This window comes from Hyaena hyaena, unplaced genomic scaffold (genome assembly GCF_003009895.1).
Source record: "Hyaena hyaena isolate Hyena2069 unplaced genomic scaffold, ASM300989v1 scaffold_1346, whole genome shotgun sequence".
Classification (NCBI taxonomy): domain Eukaryota; kingdom Metazoa; phylum Chordata; class Mammalia; order Carnivora; family Hyaenidae; genus Hyaena; species Hyaena hyaena.
Window position 1 is genome coordinate 167,123 of NW_024081978.1, and position 23,786 is coordinate 190,908.

The 23,786-nt window shown below is 47.3% G+C and overlaps 1 protein-coding gene and 1 long non-coding RNA gene across 6 annotated transcripts in view; one reads left to right on the plus strand and one right to left on the minus strand.

Moving 5' to 3' along the window:
• Window positions 1-5,049: 5,049 nt before the first annotated feature.
• SLC8A3 (solute carrier family 8 member A3) overlaps window positions 5,050-23,786 on the plus strand; it is a 127,532-nt gene continuing 108,795 nt past the window's right edge. For all 5 annotated transcript variants that reach the window (XM_039223377.1, XM_039223378.1, XM_039223374.1 and 2 more), the window contains exon 1: window positions 5,050-6,833. In XM_039223377.1, the coding sequence (XP_039079308.1) occupies window positions 5,050-6,833 (1,784 nt within the window). The remainder of the gene's footprint in view (window positions 6,834-23,786) is intronic.
• LOC120225147 lies at window positions 20,443-21,258 on the minus strand. Its single transcript, XR_005526750.1, has 2 exons — window positions 21,100-21,258; window positions 20,443-20,868 (listed from the first exon to the last, which is right to left on the minus strand). It is a non-coding gene; the product is annotated as an uncharacterized LOC120225147 (long non-coding RNA).

Genomic DNA, 23,786 nt, shown 5'->3' on the forward strand with positions numbered 1-23,786 from the left:
ACCTCCTTCAGGTTGGCTGGCCCACGCAGCTGCCACCTCCCGTCACCATGTTGGCTTTTGATCAAAGAGCTGCTCCAGCTGTGCCCACCTTCTGTCTCCTGCAGCATGGGCTTATCAGAATTCACAAAATGGAGGGTTTTCAGAGGTCAAGGCCAAGTGCAAGACCCTACTCTGTCCACATTTCTCCAGGGTGGGTGAGTGCCAAACCTGTGAATGGGGTCGGTGTGTTCGTCACAGATTATGAGAGACTTTTCAGCCTTTGAATGTGGATACCGAACACCTTCAACTGCCCCACTCATCCGTCACCCTCATAGCCTCTTCTTCTTTTCTGAGGGAGATCAAAGCCCCAAGCACCTGCTGTGATGACCCCAAGTACCTGGACCAAGGGGAATGTGGGCCTCAGCACTTGGCTGCCATTCTGGGAATATGAAACCAAGTTAATCCATGGAGCTCTTTGGAAGGGAGGCCTTCGTGATTACAGTCTGCACCAAGGTGTACTGTGTCCTGAAGAGAATTTCTCTCTGAGTACAATTTAAAGAGGTCATACAGAGCCTCTAAAATCTAGTCTGGATAGGTCGATGAGATCTCTATATTGTTTTCTAAAGCAAATGGCTACAATCCAGGTCATAAAATGGCTGTAAAGAAGGCTGATGTCTGAGTGTATTAGTCCACTCAGGTGGCATAACAAAATACCACAGATTGAGTGGCTTAAACAATAGAAATCTATTTTCTCGCAGTTCTGGAGGCTAGAGTGTCCAAGATCAAGGTGCTGGCCGATTCATTTTCTGGAGAGAGCTCTCTTTCCTGGCTTGCCTATGGCCACTTTCTGGCCATGTGGTGAGGAGAGAGTGCTTTTTCTCTTCCTCTTTTTATAAGCCTTCAATCCTATCAGAGTAGGACCCACCCTTATAACCTCACTTACCCATAATTAACTCCTGAAAGCTCTATCTCCCAGTACAGTCACACTGGGGCCTGGGGGCTCATCATATGAAAGGTGGGGTCTGGGAGACACAGTTCAGTTCATAGCACTGAGGAAGCTTCCTTAGTGGCTCTGTTTGTTTATTCCAAAAACATACAGTTACTGAGCACTCACCAAGTGACTACTTAGGATACCATGATAAACAGAATAGACACAATCTTTTTTTTTCTTAGTTTATTGTCAAGTTGGTTTCCATATAACACCCATCCCAACAAGGATGGCTCATCCCAACAAGGGCCCTCCCCCATGCCCATCATCCGCCTTCCCCTCTCCCCCGCTCCTATCAGTCCTCAGTTTGTTCTCAGCATTCGAGAGTCTCTTATGGTTTGCCTCCCTCCCTCTCCCCAACTATTTTTCCCCTTCTTCTCCCCCATGGTCCTCCGTTAGCTTCCTCCTAATCCACCTATACGTGCAAACATATGGTATTTGTCCTTCTCTGCCTGACTTATTTCGCTCAGCATAACACCCTCTAGTTCCATCCATGTTGCTACACATGGACAGATTTTATTCTTTCTCATCGCCATGTAGTATTCCATTGTGTAGATAAACCACATCTTCTTGATCCATTCGTCCGTTGATGGACACTTAGGTTCTTTCCATGACTTGGCTATTGCTGAGAGTGCTGCTATGAACATCAGGGTACATGTGCTCCTGTGCATCAGCATTTCTGTATCCCTTGAGTAAATTCCTAGCAGTGCTACTGCTGGGTCATAGGGGAGTTCTAGTGTTAGTTTCCTGAGGAACCTCCACACTGTTTTCCAGAGAGGCTGCACCAGTTTACATTCCCACCAACAGTGTAGGAGGGTGCCCATTTCTCCACATCCTCACCAGCATCTAGAGGCTCCTGATCTCTTCATTTTTGCCACTCCGACCAGTGTGAGGTTGTATCTCTGTGGTTTTGATTTGTATTTCCCTGATGAGGAGGGACGCTGAGCATTGTTTCATGTGTCTGTTGGCCATCTGGATGTCCTCTTTGGAGAAGTGTCTGTTCATGTCTTCTGCCCATTTCTTCACTGGATAATTTGTTTTTCAGGTGTGGAGTTTGATGAGTTCCTTATAGATTCTGGATATTAACCCTTTATCTGATATGTCATTTGCAACTATCTTTTCCCATTCTGTCAGTTGCCTATTAGTTTTATGGATTGTTTCCTTTGCCGTGCAGAAGCTTTTGATCTTGATGAGGTCCCAATAGTTCATTTTTGCTCTTGATTCCCTTGCCTTTGGAGATGTGTCAAGTAAGAAATTGCTGTGGCTGAGGTCAAGGAGGTTTTTTCCTGCTTTCTCCTCTAGGGTTTTGATGGTTTCCTGTCTCACATTCAGGTCCTTTATCCATTTTGTTTATTTTTGTGTATGGTGTGAGAAAATGATCTAGTTTCATTCTTCTGCATGTTGCTGTCCAGTTCTCCCAACACCATCTGTTAAAGAGGCTGTCTTTTTTCCATTGGATGCTATTTCTCGCTTTGTCAAAGATTAGTTGGCCTTACATTTGTGGGTCCAATTCTGAGTCCTCTATTCCATTGGTTTATGTGTCTGGTTTTGTGTCAATACCATACTGTCTTGATGATGACAGCTTTGTAGTAGAGGCTAAAGTCTGGGATGGTGATGCCTCCTATTTTGGTTTTCTTCTTCAATATTACTTTGGCTATTTGGGGTCCTTTGTGGTTCCATAGAAAACTAGTTTGTTCTCGTTTTGAGAAGAATGCTGGGGCAGTTTTGATTGGTATTGCATTGAATGTGTAGATTGCTTTGGGTAGTAATGACATTTTAACAATATTTATTCTTCTGCCCCATGAGCATGGAATGTTTTTCCATTTCTTTGTGTTTTCTTCAATTTCCTTCATAAGTTTTCTATAGTTTTCATCATACAGATCTCCTATATCTTTGGTTAGGTTTATTCCTAGCTATTTTATGTTTTTATGCGCATTTGTGAATGGGATCAGTTTCTTGATTTCTCTCTCTGTTGCTTCATTATTGGTGTATAAAAATGCAACCGATTTCTGTACGTTGATTTTGTACCCTGCAACATTGCTGAATTCATGGATCAGTTCTAGTAGGCTTCTGGTGGAGTCTGTCAGGTTTTCTATGTAGTGTATCATGTCGTCAGAATAGACACAATCTTTGCCTTGATATTATTCACCGTTTAATGGATGAGTTAGACATTCGTTATATGATCCCACAAATAAACATGAATTTCAAAGTTTTCTAAGTGCCATGAAGGAAAAGGGGAGTGTGATGAGAAGGTATAACGGAGAAAGTTGACCATCTTTAGGAGTGAGAGTAATTTTTTTTTTCTGAGACAATGATATTGAGCTAAGATGTAAAACATCATTAAGAGTATGGATACCAAGAAGAAACGGTCATTTCAGGCATGTGTGGATGATGGCATGCGTGCAAAGGCCCTGAGGTAGAAAATAACTTGGTGTCTTCCAGGGACTGACATGAAGTCCATTGTTGCTGAAAAGCAGTAAGAGGGAGAGCAGCAGGAGATAAAGGGGGAGAGGAGGAAGAAGGTAGCTTGTGTGAGACTTTATAGGTCATGGTAAAGAATCTTTAGGTTAAGAATAAGAGGAAACTACCGAAGGGCTTCACATAGGAGAGTGACAGTGTAGTTTTGAAGTTTTTAGAAAAGAAGACTGTTGCTGTCTGAGGAAATGGAGTGGAGAGTTGGGTCAGGAGGTCACTGCAGTAGATTCATGAGGTGAGTGAATGGTGGCTGTGTTGATTTTGGTAGAGATGGAAGGAGAGTCTAGGCTTCATTGCTGGATGGACAAGGGGCAGGAGCTAGGGAAGGCCTGCAGACGAATACCCATTGCCTCGCATGAGTAACAGGGTGGATGGAGGTGCGCCATATTCCGAGATGGGGAAACAGTGGAGAAAGGGGAGCAGATGTGGAGGACAGGACTTTGAATCCTTTAAGGTGCTGTACAGATGCAAATTAGCATCCTTCTGTTACTAAAGGTAACCTGCATAGGTGCAGCAGAGATGGAAAAATGGGCAAATCACTTTTTTCCCTTTTTTAAAAAGCTATCACATGGATATTTGCATTCTCCTTGCATCTGAATGAGGCAGTGAGTGGAAAGATGAATCCCCATAGTTTCTGATGAATTTCTTCCGATTCTCCTGAATTCATGCTCAGCTCTGACTGGTCTGAGACCAGCAGATGAGGCTGCATTTCACCCTCAAATCTTATCTACAATTTAAAAAAATGTATAAGGGAGCCACTTGCATGTTTTAGTAATGGTGATTCCTATTCCTTGGCCCTTTCGGTGTTTGGGTTTGGCGTTTGAGTGGCTGACTGGTTTCATCTTCCTGTAACTGGATGCCTGAGCTGTTTCGTAAGCGTGTTTTCATAAGAGCTGCTGGGGATTGGGGCTTGAGCCCAGCTTTCGGGGCGCCTGTTTAGCGATACTGCAGGTAGCACCCACTCCACAACCAACCCTCTTGATTTCCGAAGAAATGTCAGAATTACAGAGCGCCTGAAGAAGCTTGGCATCTGGGGAAGGAATTTTTCCCATGTGGGCTCAATTGCACACAGGGCAATGTATTTTCTTTTGGGGGAGTCATCTATGAAAAAAGTCCCGTTCAGTATGTATCCTTGCACACGTATGTTATGCAGAATTCCTGAGTAGGAAAATCGTAGGGTAAAGAAGCCTGAAAACGGGAGAAGTGGGGATGTAGATTCAGGTCATGCTTGGCCTATATTTTGGCTGATGCTTCACTCTCACAGATAACTGAGGCTTGAGACAGGAAGGGTATCACTTAAGTGTTCATTACCAATATTCCCAGCTATTTTAAGCCCTTCTTCAACTGAGTCTCCACCAGATGGTCCTGTGGACAGAGCAGCTATTTGCGCTTCCCACTGACATCTTTTTTTCCGAGTGAGAGACTGCCCCATATGTCAGTGCAATATGTCGCTCAAGGTGAAACATCGGTTTGTATTGGTGGGAACCCGCCATTTGCTGTCACCCTTTTCCTCATGCCTTTTCCTGCCTCTCTGGTCTTTTCTAGGTCTCTGGCCCATCAGGAGGACCATTGGTGCTGCAGTGGAAGCCAGCGGCTAAGTCTTGTGTATGGCGTGGTTAAGGTTACAGCCCCTCACCTCTGCCTTCCTCCATTTTGGGCTGATTACTTTTGTGCTCTTCCTGAATGGTCTTCGGGCAGAGGCTGGTGGTTCAGGGCATGTGCCCAGCACAGGGCAGAACAATGAGTCCTGTTCAGAGTCCTCGGACTGCAAGGAGGGTGTCATCCTGCCAATCTGGTATCCGGAGAACCCTTCCCTTGGGGATAAGATTGCCAGGGTCATTGTCTATTTTGTGGCCCTGATATACATGTTCCTTGGGGTGTCCATCATTGCTGACCGCTTCATGGCATCTATTGAAGTCATCACTTCTCAGGAGAGAGAGGTGACTATCAAAAAGCCCAATGGAGAGACCAGCACAACAACCATTCGGGTCTGGAATGAAACTGTCTCCAACCTGACCCTCATGGCCCTGGGTTCCTCTGCTCCCGAGATCCTTCTCTCTTTAATTGAGGTGTGTGGTCATGGGTTCATTGCTGGTGATCTGGGACCTTCTACCATCGTAGGTAGTGCAGCTTTTAACATGTTCATCATCATTGGAATCTGCGTCTACGTGATCCCGGATGGAGAGACTCGCAAGATCAAGCACCTACGAGTCTTCCTCATCACTGCTGCTTGGAGTATCTTTGCTTACATCTGGCTCTATATGATCCTGGCAGTCTTCTCTCCTGGTGTGGTTCAGGTTTGGGAAGGCCTTCTCACTCTCTTCTTCTTTCCAGTGTGTGTCCTTCTGGCTTGGGTGGCAGATAGGCGGCTGCTCTTCTACAAATACATGCACAAAAAGTACCGCACAGATAAACACCGAGGGGTTATCATAGAGACAGAGGGTAACCACCCCAAGGGCATTGAGATGGATGGGAAAATGATGAATTCCCACTTCCTGGATGGGAACCTGGTGCCCCTGGAAGGAAAGGAAATGGATGAGTCCCGCAGGGAGATGATCCGGATTCTAAAGGATCTGAAGCAGAAACACCCAGAGAAGGACTTAGATCAACTGGTAGAGATGGCCAATTACTATGCTCTTTCCCATCAGCAGAAGAGCCGTGCCTTCTACCGGATCCAAGCCACCCGTATGATGACTGGAGCAGGCAATATTCTGAAGAAGCATGCAGCAGAACAAGCCAAAAAGTCCTCCAGCATAAATGAGGTGCACACCAATGAGCCCGAGGACTTCGTCTCGAAGGTCTTCTTTGACCCATGCTCTTACCAGTGCCTGGAGAACTGTGGGGCTGTACTCCTGACCGTGGTGAGGAAAGGGGGGGACATGTCCAAGACTGTGTATGTGGACTACAAAACAGAGGATGGCTCTGCCAATGCAGGGGCTGACTACGAGTTCACAGAGGGCACTGTGGTTCTGAAGCCGGGAGAGACCCAGAAGGAGTTCTCTGTGGGCATCATCGACGATGACATTTTTGAGGAGGATGAACACTTCTTTGTGAGGTTGAGCAACGTCCGCATCGAGGAGGAGCAACCAGAGGAAGGGATCCCTCCGATAGTACTCAATAGTCTTCCATTGCCTCAGGCCATCCTGGTGTCCCCGTATGTGGCCACAGTCACCATCCTGGATGATGATCACGCAGGCATCTTCACTTTTGAATGTGACACTATTCGTGTCAGTGAGAGTATTGGTGTCCTGGAAGTCAAGGTTCTGCGGACATCAGGTGCCCGGGGCACAGTCATCGTCCCCTTTAGGACAGTAGAGGGGACGGCCAAGGGTGGCGGTGAGGATTTTGAAGATGCGTACGGGGAGCTGGAGTTCAAGAATGACGAAACTGTGTAAGTAACCTGCCCATATTCTCTCCCACCCCATCCCTTGCCATCTCCTCCTGCCGTTAAAACTCTTCCTCGTGTCGCGTTAATGTCAGACTTGGGTTCCAGCACAGGTGCGCAGTATCAGCAGGCACTCCTGGCAGGTGTCACTTCCAAACATTTCTTCGGTTTTCTCACTTTACATTATTTCTGGGCAGGGAATCCTGTGGCAGGAGCTAAGGACACAGAACATTCCATTCACGGGAACTCAGAATGATGGCTGGTGGTGGTGTGGGGGTGACAGAAGTTTTGATGTCCGATTTTGGAGAACTGTTGTGACTAAGCAGGCGGTAGGAGACCCGTGGGGTCTCTCCTTCCTCCTCCCCTCATGCTGAAGGCTCATATGAACCTCAGGGCTGATCCTTTCCATTCTGAGGTCAAGACAGGACAGGACAGGACATCCTCAGGGAAGCAAGTGGCATTGGCTTTTTCTCCCCCCGGGACCATATTGCAGTTGTATTGTATAACCAGATTCCAGGCGTCTCTCCTTCAATTTGGAAATTGCAAAGTTGATTGAAATTTGGCAATCACTATACATGCCCATAGGCTGTTTTATGGTGTGAGGCCTGCCCAGTGTAGGTGAGATAAGTCAATGCAGCTTGGGTACTGGAGGGGTCTTGCAGAAGCAGAATTCCCAGGGCAGTGGCCACCTGCCTTTAGTCAAGGGGTGGGTTCCAAACTCTGGCTACGCAACACAGGAGACACCTCTTAGGAGCTGTGGGAGCATTCATAGTCTACAATGCTCCTGGAATGCTTCTCAGGCTAGTGGCCCATTGAGTCCTTCAGACCCCGTGGTTATTGTACTTTGATGACCTTGATCACTGTAAGGGCTCTCCCTGTTGAGCCTTCTTGTACTGGGTGTTCTTTTTTTGTTTGTGTTTGTGTTTTCTCAGATGGATAGCTTTGAAGAAGAAACAGAATGACTTTCCCCAGGATTTGCAGGGTGGCCGAGAAGGTGGGGGTGAGAAGGGGTAAACTTGTCTCTGAATTCTCATGTCCACAAGCAATAAGCAGAAACAGGAAGGAGGCGTGAAGGACAAAAGGGGCACTGAGGAAGGGGAGGGGAATGTCAAAGTGCTCCAAGAACCTGCTAAAAACACCTTGAGTGGGAGATGAAAACATACAGCTTGTAAAAGGGTGAAGGAAGGAGAGTACAGAAAAGGGAGCGCACAGAACCGAAGGAGAGGTGTCATAGAAGTGCTTCCTCCTAGGTCCAGGGGACAGGGCTCAAAAGGGGATGGGTCCTGCTGACCGCAGAGCTGAGTGAGCCATCTGGGGACCTCTGTTCTTGTCCTCCCTCAATTCCTTCCTACTAGTGTGACTTTGGGCAAGACGTTTAGTTTCAGCTCTAGAACTGCACTGTCTCGTGTGCGGAGTGAGAACAACGGTCCTTTCCGTGCCTGGAGGCAGGGTCAAGTCTTTTCACAGTTCCTGCCAGCCCCAGGGTCTTCGGAACCATAGACATGGGCACTCATATCAGGTCCTGGGTGCACTAGCCAGAGATGGAACAGGGGATATCCTCTCCCAAAATGAAATCGCCATTGGCAAATTGATTTATTAGAGCTCTGTGTAGTCATTTTGCTGGGAGGGATAATCATTCGTTAGCATAAGTAAAAACCTAGGCTTCTAGAGAATACTACCCATTTATATGTGCTCTGGCGAGAGTGTTTGTACATACAAATGAAGGACAAGCCCTCACTGGGAAGACGAACTCCATGCAACTTCACAGTTGCATGGGCATTCAGTGATATCGTGACCACAGCATTGGCTATGATTTGACAGACTAGTGATTTCTCCAGTTCAGTACCTATCCACCAAAGGCACTCAAGAGGAATTTTTGACAGATCAGAGTCTTGACTCCCAGTTCCTTTGTCCCTTTAAGAATTAGCTGTGCACTTTGGATTTCTGAGTATGACTAACCCTTCCTCAAACCTCTTTTTGTTTGCAGCTAGAATGATATCTTGGTGTAAATGGACCTCATGAGTGATCACTCCTGATATTGGTTCTAAATGTGTATCAGTCTCCACACATTTTCAATTCTGGGCCAGGTGTTCCAGGGTTGCTGAGTGAGCTATGCTGCCGTCTCTTCCTCCACGTTAGCTTTCAGACTTAGGTAGACTTTAGACTACCTTTTTGGTTTTCTTCATTGCAGAAGAATGAGTTCATAACCTGCTCGTCTGTCTGCACACCGTAGTCCTACTCTTGATTCTGTAGATTGTAATTTCACAACTAGAACTTAACTTTGGGTTAAGATTCTGGCTCCAGTTCTGATTTAAACATGTATTTGGGGGAAATTTTATTAACTTATGAGATTATTTCCTCATTGGTAAAATAGGGCTAATAATATTTCTTTTGGAGGCCTGTTATGATCCAAAATACTCTATGCAGTGTTGTTTATATATGATGAGTGCTCAGTAAGTGAGGCCATTAATAATAGTATCAATGCATTAACAGTATTCTTCAGAAGACACTGTTGAGGTGATCGGGCTTCTTGAATCTCTATGTAACCCTAATTAATAGACATGTTAGTTTTTTGGTTACTGTGAAGATTCCTAATCTAAACTCCTCCCCCCAAATAAAATAAACTCCCCAAATAACTAAAGCCAGAAAGAGCCTTAGAATATCTTCTAGAGTAGCGTTTCTCGAATTCTAACATGTTTCTGAACCAACCAGGCACTTTGCTAAAATGCAGATTACAAGTCAAATGGTTGAGAGTAGGGTTTGAGATTCCGCATTTCTAGTAAGCTCCTGGTGCTGTTGGGCCCAACTTTAGAGTTGAAAGGCGTTAAAGCTCTTAGCTGAACCATGAGACGCAGGAAGGAAAGTGGCTTTTCAAATGACTTGCTTAATTGAATCAAGAAGGCTTGCTTCCCAGTCTCAGCTTGTAACTTCCAACGTAGCTAGGACCCTGCTCCTACCCTGAGACCCTGCTAATTGCCATACCAGTCTGGAAACCGAAATTGAAACCCTCAGGGCACCTAGACAGAAGCTGTGTGGTGCCTGGAGCGGTTCCACCTTCCAGTTCCTTCCCTCTCTGTGCAACTGTCTTTGCTCACCCGGCTGGGAGCACTGCTGATCTTGCCCTCACTATCCTCTTCTGAAAGCCTGTTCAGGTTGAAGCCAGGCCTGGGCCCCCTCAATGCTATTGGGTGGTGAATCCACTCACTGGGTTTTATTTCATGCTTTACTTCTTCACTGATGTCCTTAGCACTGCGGTAGGATAGACAACCATGAACTTTGAAGTCTGACAAACAGATAGGAATCCATCACTCGCCTACTACGTAACTTTGAACAAGTCATTTCGCCTGGCCAAGCCGCAGATATGTTGTTGGGATGACAGGAATTATAGTATCCATCCTGCAGGGGAGTGATAGGGACTATATACAAATATGAGGAAAATGCACCTTCAGCTCGGTGCCTGCTCAGGAAAGGTGCTCAGTCATTCAACAAACATTTATTAAATGTCTGCCACATACTAGATACATGACAAGGTACTGGAGATACATAAGTTTAAATAGGACAGGTTGGCATTTCAGCTCTCAAGGATCTTCTCCAGTGAAGGGGACACTAGGTATGTAGACAAATCAAAACACATGAGAGAAGTGCCGCAGTGGAGATAAGCTCAGCAAAAGAGAAACGAAAGCTCCTTGCTGTGTGTGTGACACCACTGATTTCTAAAGCAGCCTTCGCTGAGGCTGTGGGACTGAAGCAGATGAAGTGGGGGTGAGTATGTGACGACCTTAAACCCACATCGTGATAAACTCTTGACACTTGTGAGAGATCCTATTGACATCTTCATGATCTAGAAGCATCCCCACCTTTGTGACTACCATGAAAGTACATCCTTAGAATTATGGCCTAGGAGGCTACCGCAGACTATAACAAAACCTCGTGGAGATATGTATATATATACACGTGAGCTGCGGGCACATTAATCTCACTCCCTAAACAATGTGCCTGCTCCTGGATCCCAGGCTCACAGCACGCCTCTACAAAATCAGAATATTGTAGCTCATAGATAGACCTTTGAGGTCTCTGAGAATAGTCAGAGTCACTGACGTCAAACAGGCAAATGTCAAGATCTACTGTAATTAAATGGCATAGGCCTCCTTCAAAGAAGAATGGAGTGTTAGCCGTGCCATGTAATTTCCAACAAAATTAGAATGTAAAAGCCAGAAAGCGTCTGGCCTCCTGCTTACAAATTATGAAGCTGAGATTCAGAGAGGGGAAGTGACTTGTCCAACATCACGCAGCTAGACAGGATAGACAGTTAAGAGTTGGCAAGGACTTTGTAGAGGCTACTGATTTAATGTCTCTCCCTCCCAATTTGGACTTTCTTATTTTTATCCACCAGAACAATGTTAACTTTGGAAAGTGCATAGACATTCTCGGGTGGAAGGTGCTCTGGAAGTACAAATCCAACAGTATTATGTGACTGATATCTTAACTAAGAATAATAATGTATTATGGACTATTTTTAATCTCTTGGTTCACCTTGAGACTGTTCAGGAAGAAAACTACTGAGCCCATGGGGGAAAAAAACCATCCTAGTGATTTACTGAGAAAAGGTGACAAGCGTAGCTGGGACATCTTTTAGGCAATGCTGGTAAATTGCAGACAAGGCCTTGTTCCATGAAATAATGAAATTTTTTTGTCAAAATGATGCAGGCCCTTCTCTTCCAGAGGTACTTTCTCTATAAAGTTTCAACCTCAGGGAATCTTTCCATCAAAATCTGGAGTGCTCCAGAATGCAATCTGTACCTTCTACAATTTAACTAAAACACACTAGGCTTTTTCCTAGTTCTCTGGTGTTAGGATAGATTCTTCCCTTGCCAGCAAGGGGGATTATTTGCCCCCAGAATGCCCTTCCTGTGCTTGAGAAAAGTTATAAGCTGCAAGCTTTGCCACGGTGGGAGGAAGGTGGAGGTCACTGTCATTCTCTTTCAGGTGGCGTCCCTTCCATTCTCTTTTCTTCTGCCTTCAGTGCCAGACTTCTGGTGAGGAGATCTCTCTGCAGCTTTAGGTAAACATTCAGTCACCAGGACCCATGGCTTTGTGGAACTTCACCGCAGAGCTATGTACTTGACACCAGGTAGAGAAGGGAATCCGTGTCTAAGCCAGTTGTTGAATGGGGTACTTAACAGTACCGTGGACATTTCAGATAGGGTTGCTCAACTATAGTTCTTTTCCGTCTGGGCCCAAAAGAGTGATTATAGGTTATGTGGCCTTCTTAGCAGAAGCTTTGGATATTGTGCCCAGAAGGGCCCTGATATTTTCTTTCATCTTAATTACTGAAACTGTCAAAGATTATGGCAAAGAAGGGCATATTCCGGTGCGCCTGGGTGGCTCAGTCATCGAGAGTCCAACTCTTGATTTTGGCTCAGGTCATGATCTCGCAGTACATGGGTTTGCTCACAGCGCGGAGTCTGCTTGGGGTTTCTCTTTCTCTCCCCTGCCCCGCTCTGCCCCTTCCCTACTTGTGCTCTCTCTCAAAATAAATAAACTTAAAAAAAAAGAAAAAAAAGAAGGACATACTCCAACTGCAGGACCCACAAAGCACCCAAGTCTACTTAAACTTTACACGTTTATAAAAATCTCCGGAAGCCCAGAGCCTTGCTGGTACATTTGTTTTAGGATCTAAGGTGCAGGGTGTCCCGGCAACCTTGGCTCGGTCAGCATTCCCTCTACCTGACTTGGTCAGAGACCCTGTGTAGTCTCCTGTGTGCCCACCCCTGCTCTTCTCACACTGGCTTGCCCTCTGGTATGAGGCAGCTCAGTGCTGCGGGGTTGGGAATACCACCAGGGAAAACATTAGGTTGGTTTGAGGAGACAGGAATATTGTGATCGGAGAGGATCACATGACTGGCCAGTCAAGAAATGAAATAGACTTATCCTCAAAGAAGGCTTTCTTTCTTAGAGAGGAACTAGTTGGGCTTAGGGCAGTATTAATAAAGGGATACCGGTGGAGATACTGCTATGAGCCTTGCTTCTTTTGTTTTGCCTTTCCTGGTTCCTCAGGTCAAAGTTTCCTCGTTCATTCACAAGAAAGATAGAAAGGGACAAAGCAAGGTGGGTGACTGGGCAGGACTTTCTAATGGTCCAGCCTTGCATTTAATGGTCCAGTATTATTATTTTCCTGTTTTGTTTTATTTTTTTTTTTTTAAAGAGAAACTAGGTGGCCTGCGTGGCTCAGTTGGTTAAGTGTCCAATTTTGGCTCAAGTGATGACTTCACAGTTCGTGAGTTTGAGCCCTGTGTTGGGCTCTGTGTTGGCAGCATACAGCCTCCTTGGAATTCTCTCTCTCTCTCCCTCTCTCTCTGCTCCTCTCCCACTTGAGTTCTCTCTCTCTCTCTCAAAATAAATAAATAAACTTAAAAAAATAAAATAGAAGAGAAACTAAGCTGCGCTTCTAGAAGCAATAGGAAGCCCTGGCCTAGAGTCAGTCGCATATAATTGACAGCTGGAAGGAGAGAACTCCTTGATCTGCAAATAGAGCAATATCCTCATATTTAAATTCTGCACAGTCCAGAAGCATTTTGCAGGAATCAAATGCTTTGAGGGTTTTGTTAAATGGCCACGAAGGAAAGCACTAGGTAAGCATTCTCAGGTGGCATGGTAGTTAGCATTCATAGGAATTATATTCCCATCCTTACCACCTACCAGGTACCCAGGTAGGAAACTACTTGTATACGCAGAGAAGAAGATCAAGTTGAAAGGAGAACTTACTCATTATGGAGAAATTTGTTTTTCTGAAAACGGAGTCACCACAAGGTACGTGTATACATTTGAGCTCAGCGATGGATGTGGTACCCTCCTGGCCCCCTTGAGCTAAGGGTCAGCACGCATAGACAGGGCCTGCTTAACATGAGCCTAAGCCCAGGCTGGTCACCACTTGGTGGGTGGGTTCATGGGCCAGTTCTTTATGACACAGACCGTGCTCTGTCGTGGGTCCTTTAGTTGGTGCTTTCAAAATGAGTGACATCTTGATAATAACTCAAACCCAGAATATGAGCGCAGAACAAAATGGATTACAGATGACTAATACAGCTGCTTCTCCTTCATAGTCCATCTCTTTCCAGAGCCATTGGCCTTGATCTGTGTACCTTTAGCTGTTGTCCTTGTGAATCCCGCAGTTTATCCTTGTGAACCCCACTGTCACCTGACCCCTCTCTGTCTGAGCTGCGGTCATTTAGGATGTGCTCCGCCACCGTCGCTAGGGCTCACGGCCCTGGCTGCAAATCGTCATGTGTTCACCTTATTTCCCTGCTCACACCTTACTTCCTGTTGGGATCCTTTTTCCTGACACTCGCCGTCTCTTCTAAACGCCCTGTGGTGTGTCATCTCTTTCTCTACTGTATGTGTTTCAGGCACTGGTGACGCGAGAACTGTGGCTCCTACCCCTGTCACACTCAGTGCCTTCCTCCCCACTTCCTTTAGGCCTTCTCCATCATTACCGCTGTCCCTGACACTGCTGGCGTCTGCACTCGGGCCGTCTGAACTGTGATTTCTTCGAGTGACCCAGCTTGAGCGGTAGGTAGCCCTTAAGAAAGCCTGTCATTTGGACGGAGAGAGTGAGCTTCACGAGAACACTGAGAAGACTGATACGCCCAGGTAGCAAACCACTAGCTGTGGTGGTCTTTTTCCCTTAACCACAAAGTCTTTGCCTGACTATATGTTAAGACAGTAGGGCTGAACTGTAGGGATCAGCATAGACTAGAACTGGTAGCAGAAATCTGTCAGGCAAGGGAGGCCTGGGGACCACCTTCTCTTTCTGATGCTCTCCCCGCTGGGCCACAGGGTCTCTGTATCCAGGCAACTCTGCTTCTCTCCGTGGCCTTCTCCCTTACTGCTTCCTCGCTTGCAGTGATAGCTCACAGACCAACTGTCTTACTTCATGGCTCCTCTCTCTGTTTAGCTCTCGGCTCCTACCTGGAAAGGTCTTCTACCTCAGATCCTCAAGAGAGGGAATCTCACGGGTCCTTTTTTTTTTTTTTTTTTTTTTTTTTTTGCCAGCGTGGCCATGTCAAAGGCCACTGGCCAGATCTGTCTGGGTTGAGTCAAGCCAAGCCCTCCTTACCCCAACAGTTAACCTACCATAACCAGATGGTGGAGTGGAAAAATGAAGTTGCCATGCAGATTCCATGCTAAGCTACCTAAGCAGCTGTGACTATAAGTGGTGGTGGCATCACTTAGAAGAAATCCCAGGTGTGACAGTCATCTGTCACCCTGACACTGGCACGTATAAGGTTTGCAGTGTCTCAGAGAGAGCACTGATTTTGCCGTGGTCGGTGCTGGGGCAGTAGGCTGGCAAATGGGAGAAATGCCACCTCCGGAGGCCCCAGCCCTATCAAATTTGAGCTGACTGCAGACTCAGTAGCCAAGAGTAAATTGGCCTCTGCTCGGATCAACAGAAAACATTCCTAGTGGGTGATGTCCAGTGGCACAAATCTCAAGGCTCCCTGGGTCGTTTCTCCCCCTTTACCCTCTTCTGGTCTGTCCTCTCCAGGAGACTAACGTCAGGTGAGTGGCTGTCATTTTCGAGTGTGTCATTTGGGTACTGAGTCACTTTCAAAGCCTCCTCCTGGGTTTGGGTTTCCAGACCGCCTTGTGTTCCAGACCAAGGCAGACAGCCTTCCTACTTCCCATGCTCGCCAGGGACAGAGTGACAGCCTTTCTTTTGCCACCCCTCCCCTGCCGGACAGCTGGTCAGCTGGGCTCAGCAGAGCGAGCAGGCACCCCCGTCTTTGTCTCTGAGCTGTCACTTGATGCGTTTCCAGGAACTCCCCGGAAGCCAGAGTATTCCCATCTTCAGATGGCACAGTGTGTGACTCTGTCAGCTGCCCGTGTTCCCGGGCACAGGCCTGGGGTGTAAGACAGGATTCCTCTTGGGTCAGTTGTAGTCAGTTTGTAGTGATTGTCCAGGGGACCATCTTGGAAAGGATTTCTGAGGCTGTGTCTGGGCTCCCTTGAGGCTGTGTGAAGGGAAGGCCAACTATCCGCCACCTGCAGTCCTGGGAGGAGACGTGGAAGGACCTTCAGGGGCAAAAGAAACTCAAGAGTCTCCGTTTCAGTGAGGTGCCTTAGGGTGAGGTTGCCACCGCCTCTGATATGGAGCCAAGCCTAAGGAAGCACTCTCTTCTTCGTCCTACACAATGCGGAACTTTCTTCTGGTCCCTGGGTAAAACCATAAGTGCCCATTGGACACATGAAGCAGATCATTTCCTTGTCAGACCATAATCTTTCAGAGACCCTGCTAAGCTAGTGGGGTTCATCAGCGACACCAGTGGGTCCCAGCCAGCTCCCCGTCACAGGCCATTTTAATTATCTGCCCCTCCTCATGGAACCCATGTTTTAGAAGATTCACTTAAAATTGGGGCGCCTGGGTGGCTTAGTCGGTTAAGCGTCCGACTTTCGCTTAGGTCATGATCTCGCGGTTTGGGGGTTCGAGCCCCGCGTCAGGCTCTGTGCTGACTGCCAGCTCAGAGCCTGGAGCCTGTTTCAGAGTCTGTGACTCCCTCTCTCTCTGACCCTCCCCTGCTCACGCTGTCTCTCTCTCTCCTAGAAATAAATAAAACATTAAAAAAATTTTTGAAGAAGATTCACTGAAAATTAATTAGATTTTCATTTCCCCCCCCCCCAAAAATAAAGCAAAAGGTAACTCCTGCTACTACAATGAGTTAATTTAATTCTAGCCAAAGCAAAGAGACATGACATTTTAATTAACCCATGTGGACTGCTGGAGGAAAGTACATTTTCTGGGTTGGAGGTAGAGTGGGAAGTGAGTAGAATGACCATAGCCAAGGGCTGACTTTCAAAGTAACTGTCTGATGTGAAATGATCTAAAAATATTAGGCACTCATTGTTTAAAGTTATTTTGATGAAGGTGACCTCATGGGAAGATCAGGGTACTGGAGAATATATCAGAATATATCGGAGAAAAGGGCATAGCATTGGTTACTTAGGCTTCACCATTATTCAGACTTGGGGGGGGGGGCGAATATTACCACTGTTATTATTTTTCTTACATCATAAAACTTTGAGTATTTATTTGAAAATATAAAAAAATAAGGATTTTGTAATACTTTAGAGTTAAGATTATCACTTTCTTCAGATTAGGTAACAGAATCTAAGAAATACGAAGTAATTTGCCTTAGAACAAGGCAAGGGCAAGTATCTTCTTGGGGCACCTGGGTGGCTCAGTCGGTCAAGCATCCAACTTCAGCTCAGGTGATGATCTCATGGTTCATGAGGTAAAGCCCCGCATCGGGCTCTGTGCTGACAGCTCGGAGCCTGGAGCCTGCTTCAGATTCTGTGTCTCCCTCTCTCTCTGCCCCACTTCTGCTCGCGCCCTCTCTCTCTCCCTCTCAACAATGAACATTAAAAAAAAATTTTTTTAAGCCTAGATCTTCTGTTTCTAAATCTCATATTCTTTCCATATTTTAGCATCAGAATAAGGTCCTGAAGCTGAAAGCAGTGGGTTTTCTCCTCATATGGAAGAGGCTAAGGGCACCTCTGCCACCCCCCCCCACCCCAACCCCACCCTCATCCCTTCCTTAACAGCGAGAGTTGGCTGCTTTCCTTGTAATTCAGGGGCATCTGGGCTCAGGGAAGTCTGCAAAGGCCAAATAAACTCCTAACGCCCATCTCAGAAGTCTGGACACCTCACCCGTGACCGCTGGCTCAGCCCCACCCGTGCCCAGGCCAGTGCACGGAGGGCTCTCGTTTGTGCCTCTTCACCATCAGGAGCTACCAACGGATGATGCTTTTCCTGCTGCCTGGGGAACAGGACCATGTGTTCAGATCAAGGGGCCCCTCCTCTGAGCCCCAGGTGTCTTAGGGTGTCCAGGACCAAGGGTTAGAGGGAGGGGTGATAGAAGGGAGCAGGAGGGGCTCCGCTGCAGCCCTCCCAAGAGCCTATGGGAGGCTCAGCCGGTGAGGCTGGAAGCATCCGGAGAGCGGAAGCTGGAGACAGGAGGCGGGCACTCAGCGTACAGCCAGCAGACCTTGGTGAGCTCACCCTGTGAGTTGGCACAGTGAGAAGGGGCCCAGTCCCTGTCCTCAGGGAGTTCCCAGTCTGGCAGGATTAGAAGTGTGTTGAAGGAGTTCCGTAGGTGGAATTGAAGAAACAAAGCAAATGAGCAAAGGGGGAAAAAGAGATAAACCAAGAAACGGACTCCTAACTACAGAGAACAAACTGACGGCCACCAGAGGGGAGGTGGTGGGGGTTCGGGAAATAGGGGATGGAGACAAAGGAGTGCATTGTCATGAGCACTGGGTGATGTGTGGGTGTGTTGGAGCACCGTGTTGTACACCTGAAACTAGTGTAACACTGTATGTTAACTAAATAGAATTTAACTAAGAACTTTAACAAAAAAACACCAGTTTTCTGTAGAAGAGGGGGCCTCCTCAGGCTGTGGCCTCACACAGGTATTGCCACCGGCCTTGGTTGGGATTCAGTTTGGAGGTATTAGAAGTGACTTCTCCTGCAGTCACCCCAGAAGGACTCGTTAAGAAGAATGGCTGGAGCACCATTAATTATGAATGGCTGGAGCGTGGTTAATTATCCGACTCCTGATCTCGGCTCAGGTCATGATCTCATGGTTTGTGAGTTCAAGCCCCACATCAGGCTCTGTGCTGACAGCATGGAGCCTGCTTGGGGTTCCCTCTCTCCTTCTCCCTTTGTCCTCCTCCCCCCGCCCCCGGCCAAAAAAAATAAAATAAAAAGAAGAATGGCCAATTGGCTTGGCTTGTGGGGCACACCCGTATATAAGTACAAGTTGGCCCCAGGAGTAAACGGTACTCAGCCAGGCCATGTCCTCAGACCAGAACAGTGGCCAGTTCTTCCCCATGCCTATCATAGCATAGAGACACCAAAAAAAATGTCTGTTGAATGACTGAATGAACGAATGAATGAATGAATGAACGAACAGGATGAATTCCTGGCATCTCCTCTGGCTCTGTACCACTTCCAGTTTGCAGCAAGCCCAGGGGGACATGGGACTGGATCTTCCTTCTAAGGCCTGAAGAGCAGGGGTCCCCTGCTGTTCATGCACACTTCCTCTCCTCTCCCAGTTTCGGCCAGATCCACGGGGCACTCTGGGCTCGGGCGTCCCTGAACTTCTCCACAGCCCGACCCCTGTCTGGCGTCACCTCCTACAAGGGTCTGTTGCTGGACTGCTCAGCTCCCTCTGAGCACGAGCTGCCTTTCCTGCTCAGGAAACACCCTGTAATTCGATTAGGAGCTCCCTCTGGGGCGCATGTAATTATGTCCTATCCGGGCCTTGTAATGACAGCCCCCTGCCTCTGCGCAGGGAGCTGCCCTGCTCAGCTGCCCAGAACCATTCCCTGGGAGGGAACTAATCTGCTTAGCCCAGATTGGATGCAGCTCTGCAGAGTCCGCACCAGCAGAAAGGAGGGGACCTGGGGGTCGATCCCGTCCTGCTCTGCGATTTACTGCGAGCCCCTGGTCCAGGATTGTTCTTGGCTGAGCAGGGGGCTGACCATTCTCCTCTCATGGTCAGAACCCCTGGGTGTCCCCCAGCCCTCCTGGGGGTTAGAAGAGAGAGGAAACGAGACTGAAGGCATTTGCTTGTTTTCCATGGTAGCTCGTTGTGGGGGGGGGAGGGGATTAGGTGGATTGAGTTACCTGGCATTTTTACCTGGATGTTTCAAATGTTGCACATTGAGGGGGAGGACACCTGCTATTTTGAGCTGTGGGGGAATTGCCTTAGTTCTGTGCGTGACTTTCTTTGCTCCTTTGGGCTTGATTTCTGTGAAATGTTTTAGATGGGGCAGTGCCTCAGTCTGATGTGGACACCGACTGCTCAGGGTGGCCGCCTCCTTCCACCTTCCGCCTGCATCTTGAGCCCTCCTCCTGAGGAACCCAGATCCTTCCCTTGCCATTATGTGGGGTCTGCCAGAAATGTCATTGGCAACATGTACTGGGTTGAAAAGAATCCCCCCCGCCAATCTACCGAAATTCACGTCTCCCCAGAACCTAGATCCTACGACTGGCATCCTTATGGATGCCATGTGAAGGCAGATGGGGAAGAAGTCCATGTGACAACAGAGGACAAAGATGCAGAGGGCTACAGCTACAAGCCAGGGGGTGCCAAGTATCATCAGCAAACACCAGAAGCTAGTAGGAGAGAAGCACAGAATCGATTCTCCCTCGGAACTGCTGAGGAAGGCCTCAGCCCTACCAACACCTTGATTTCAGACTTGTAGCTTTCAGACGCGTGAGAGAGAACATTTCTATCGTTTGAGGCTCCCAGGGTTGTGGTAATTTGTCATAGCAGCTGCAGGAAGCTAATACCCAAGCCCTGCATAATGCCTACTCTACACTTCAGTGAGTGAGGGACCTCACACTCATGGCCGAAGGACAGGTGCAGAGGAGAGCCCCCCCCCCCCCCACTGCCAGTGGGGTTAAGTGTCCTCAGGACGCGGACCCACAGCTTCCAGGGCAGAGGAGGCCAGACCTCATTTAACAGCCTATATATGGACGATAACTGTTAACATTTGGATTCCTGCTTGTAAATTATATGAGAGTCCAGAAAAAAATGGCCACTTCCTCTAAGCCATTTGCCCAAATCAGTTTATTTACTTCATTATAGCTGTTGTAAAGGCCTCCTCTTTTGTCTTCCAGTCTTCTTGGTCCTGGTCCACTGGTAGTTCTTAAATAACTGCCCAGAGGCTCCAGGTGATGCTCGAAGAACTGCGTGCCCATTTCTCCCTTCCCACCCTTCCAGTGGCTAAACTCTGGGCCACTGACAACAGTGCCCCGCTGTGTGGCTCAGTCTGTTGCATCTTGTGACTAAGAGTCAACAGAAGCGCCTTTTATCCAGATCCTCTCTCTTCGGTGTCCCCTGGTGCCTTGCAGCTGGCCTTGAGATGCAGCTGTGTCACCTGCTTGTCGTGAAACACAGGTATGTTACCTTCTTCTTTCTTCAAAGTGAGACAGGCCTGGCTGGGACAGGACAGCCTCAGAGCAAGCGAGCCATGACTGTAATGTAGAGAGGGTGACACTCAGGTGAGTAGGGGCACAGGAGGAGCATCAGGGAGCTGGAAGACCGGATTTTGCTTTATCTTCAATGAGATCGCCAGTGACAGAGGCAGAAGAACAACAATGTGGGTAGAAGCCCATATACATATAGGAGGGTAATCGGGCAGAGTGATTAAGTGAGGAGACCAGGTGTCACACAGACCAAGTTGGAGTCCCAGCACGGCTACTTACTGGTGATGGGAGCTGGGGCAGGTTACCTAACCTTTCACTTCTCTCATCTATGCAACGTGGATAATAATAGTACCTCCCTCTTGAGGTTGACATGAGGATTAGAAATGACTGTCAAACATTTAACACGGTGCCTAGTCTAAGTCACTCATCAGGCGTATTGTGCTAGTTATCAGTTAAATAATTAACTAATAGAATCTTGGCCATGTCACATCCATTCTGACCTATGTGGGCCAGAATTTTGCTCAGGTTCCCCCATTAGTAATTATATTCCCACTCTGAGCCCAAGGTGAGCTTTTAGGAAGAGACAGTTGATCTAAAGATAGAAAGTCAAAGAGTCTTGTCTGGAGGAAGGTGGAGGGAAATATCATTATCCGGGATTTCTTTGATGATGTCAGGGAACATGACAGGCTGCTCCTCTCTTTGGAGAGCAGCCTCAGGCCGGGGTGAGAGGTGACCTTGGGGTTGATTCCTCTCCATATTGAGGTGGACTTTATGGGGTTGGTTTGGGAGATGAAGGGAAGGAAAGAAGGAATGTGGAGAGAAAAGGAGAATAAAAGGAGAGGAGGAGTGAAAGGATAATTACGTGTGAAATCACTTGCCGGTGGGACTCTGGGGCTGGTACAACTACAGTAATTATAGTGCAGGCTCCTGAGGGTCCTTGGCATGTAGGTGATGTCAAGGCCTCTCTCACTTGACTTGCCCCCCCCCCCCCCCCCCCCCGACCGTAAGCTACACTACCCACCCCAGATTCTGCTGCTGATCAGGAAGCTTAAACAGAACAGTTACTGTTCCAGAGTGGAGTCCCATCTATGGGCCCCTGTGATGAAAACCACAAGACTGTGGGTCCTGGACTCCTTCAAATGAAGAACTCCCCTCTTGATGGCCAGGTGATCTGACTTTTGTAGTGCTGTCCAAGGTGCTGCCCTTCCCCCATGCCATGCAAAAGAGGAAGTTCACCGACCAAAGAATTAGATATTTTCCAGCCTTATTCTGGCTTTCCCAACGAGGGCCTCCTACATCTCCTTTTTACCCTTGTATTTGGAAATGACTCACCCTTGCCTTCATCTTATGTAGGCAAGGCAATTTTCTGTCACCAAATTAAGTGCCCCGTAATAAGATTGCCATCTATTTAGTACTTCCCAAGTGCCAACTATGACACTAGGTGTGTGCATGTATTATTTATGATCCTTGCATTAGTCCTACATTGGTATAACCCCATCCCAGGCATGAACACTCTGCCTGTGCTTCCTCACTCATGGCACAGGGTATTACTAAGTTGAAGTTGGATATTTGAAGATTAAGCTTCGGTTTTATAGGTGTTCATCCTTCCCACAGTTGTGCAGAGCCTTCAATTAAAATTTCCCATGGTTGGGGCGTGAATGTGATCACCAACACTGCTCCTGTTGGCTCTGAACCCTTGCCTTGACCTATCTCCACTCATCTCTCTCCCCACGCAAGAAGACCTTCCCTGCAGAGCTCTTGGTTTCTTCCCCAGCGTCTGGTCTCTGACCTGGCACTTCCTAACTGCTGGTTAAATCCTGTCCTTGCATGTACTTGTTGAAGCATATGTAATTGCATTTGTGTGTGTCAAAAACAATCATGTTGGCAATTTCATGTGACTTATTCAAAACTAGGGATCCAGTGTTCTTAGCTTGTCTCTATGTGAACATTGCTGCCTCTAAATTCCCACAAGCTATTTCCCTGGCAAGAGGAGATAACATGCTTGTCCATTCCCATCCTTCATCTCCCAACACTTGGAGGTTCCCCACTTTTTTAAATGATCACTGTCGCTGCCACCATTCAAGGCTGAAGACACTCCCTTTGTGTTAGGGCTTAGACCTTAGCCATGGTGTCTGAATGTCTTTCATATCCCCTTCTGCTAATACCTTCTGCCATGCCAACCAAGCAAGGAAACCAACAAGCAACAAACCAAATGTGGTATTACCCAGTATAAAGAACACGCTTTGGAGGCGAGTGGACCTGTGTTTGAATCCTGACTCTGCAGCTCTTTAGCTGTGTATATAAGCTTTCTGTTGCTGCCTAAGTAATTACCACAAGCAACACTGATATATTATCTCTCAGTTTCCCTGGATCAAAAATCTAGACACAGCCGGAGTCAGGGTGTTGGCTGGGGCTTCTGTCTTACTTGAGGCTTGCGTCCTTTTCCAAGTTCAAGTGGTTATTGGCAGAATTAATTTCCTTACATGGTTTGCTGCTTCAAGGCCGGCCACAAAGAGACTCTCACCTCTTTTAAAGGGCTCTTCCTGATCAGGCCAGGCCCACCCTGGATCATTTCCCTTAAAATCAAGGCTTAAAAGTTAACTGATTAGGGACTCTAATTATATCTGCAAAATGTCATCACCTGTACCAATGCCTCTACCGTGTCCACAGATCCCACTCACACTTGAGGGATTCTACAGGGCAAGGGCGGAGGGAGTAGAAAGAATCTTAGGGCCACTTTAGGATTCTGCCCGCCATGCTATGTGACCTTAGGTAAATTGCCTAATCTCTCTAAGATTCACTTTCCTCACCTGGATAAAAAGGATGACAAAACCAGCCACATGGAGTTATTACAAGGACTAAGCGACATATAATATGCTGTAAAAAGTGGCAGACAGTAGACACAAGCACATGATTTCCTTCCTTTTGTTGTTCATCTGTCCTGGAGTCTCTGTGCTTTGAAATAC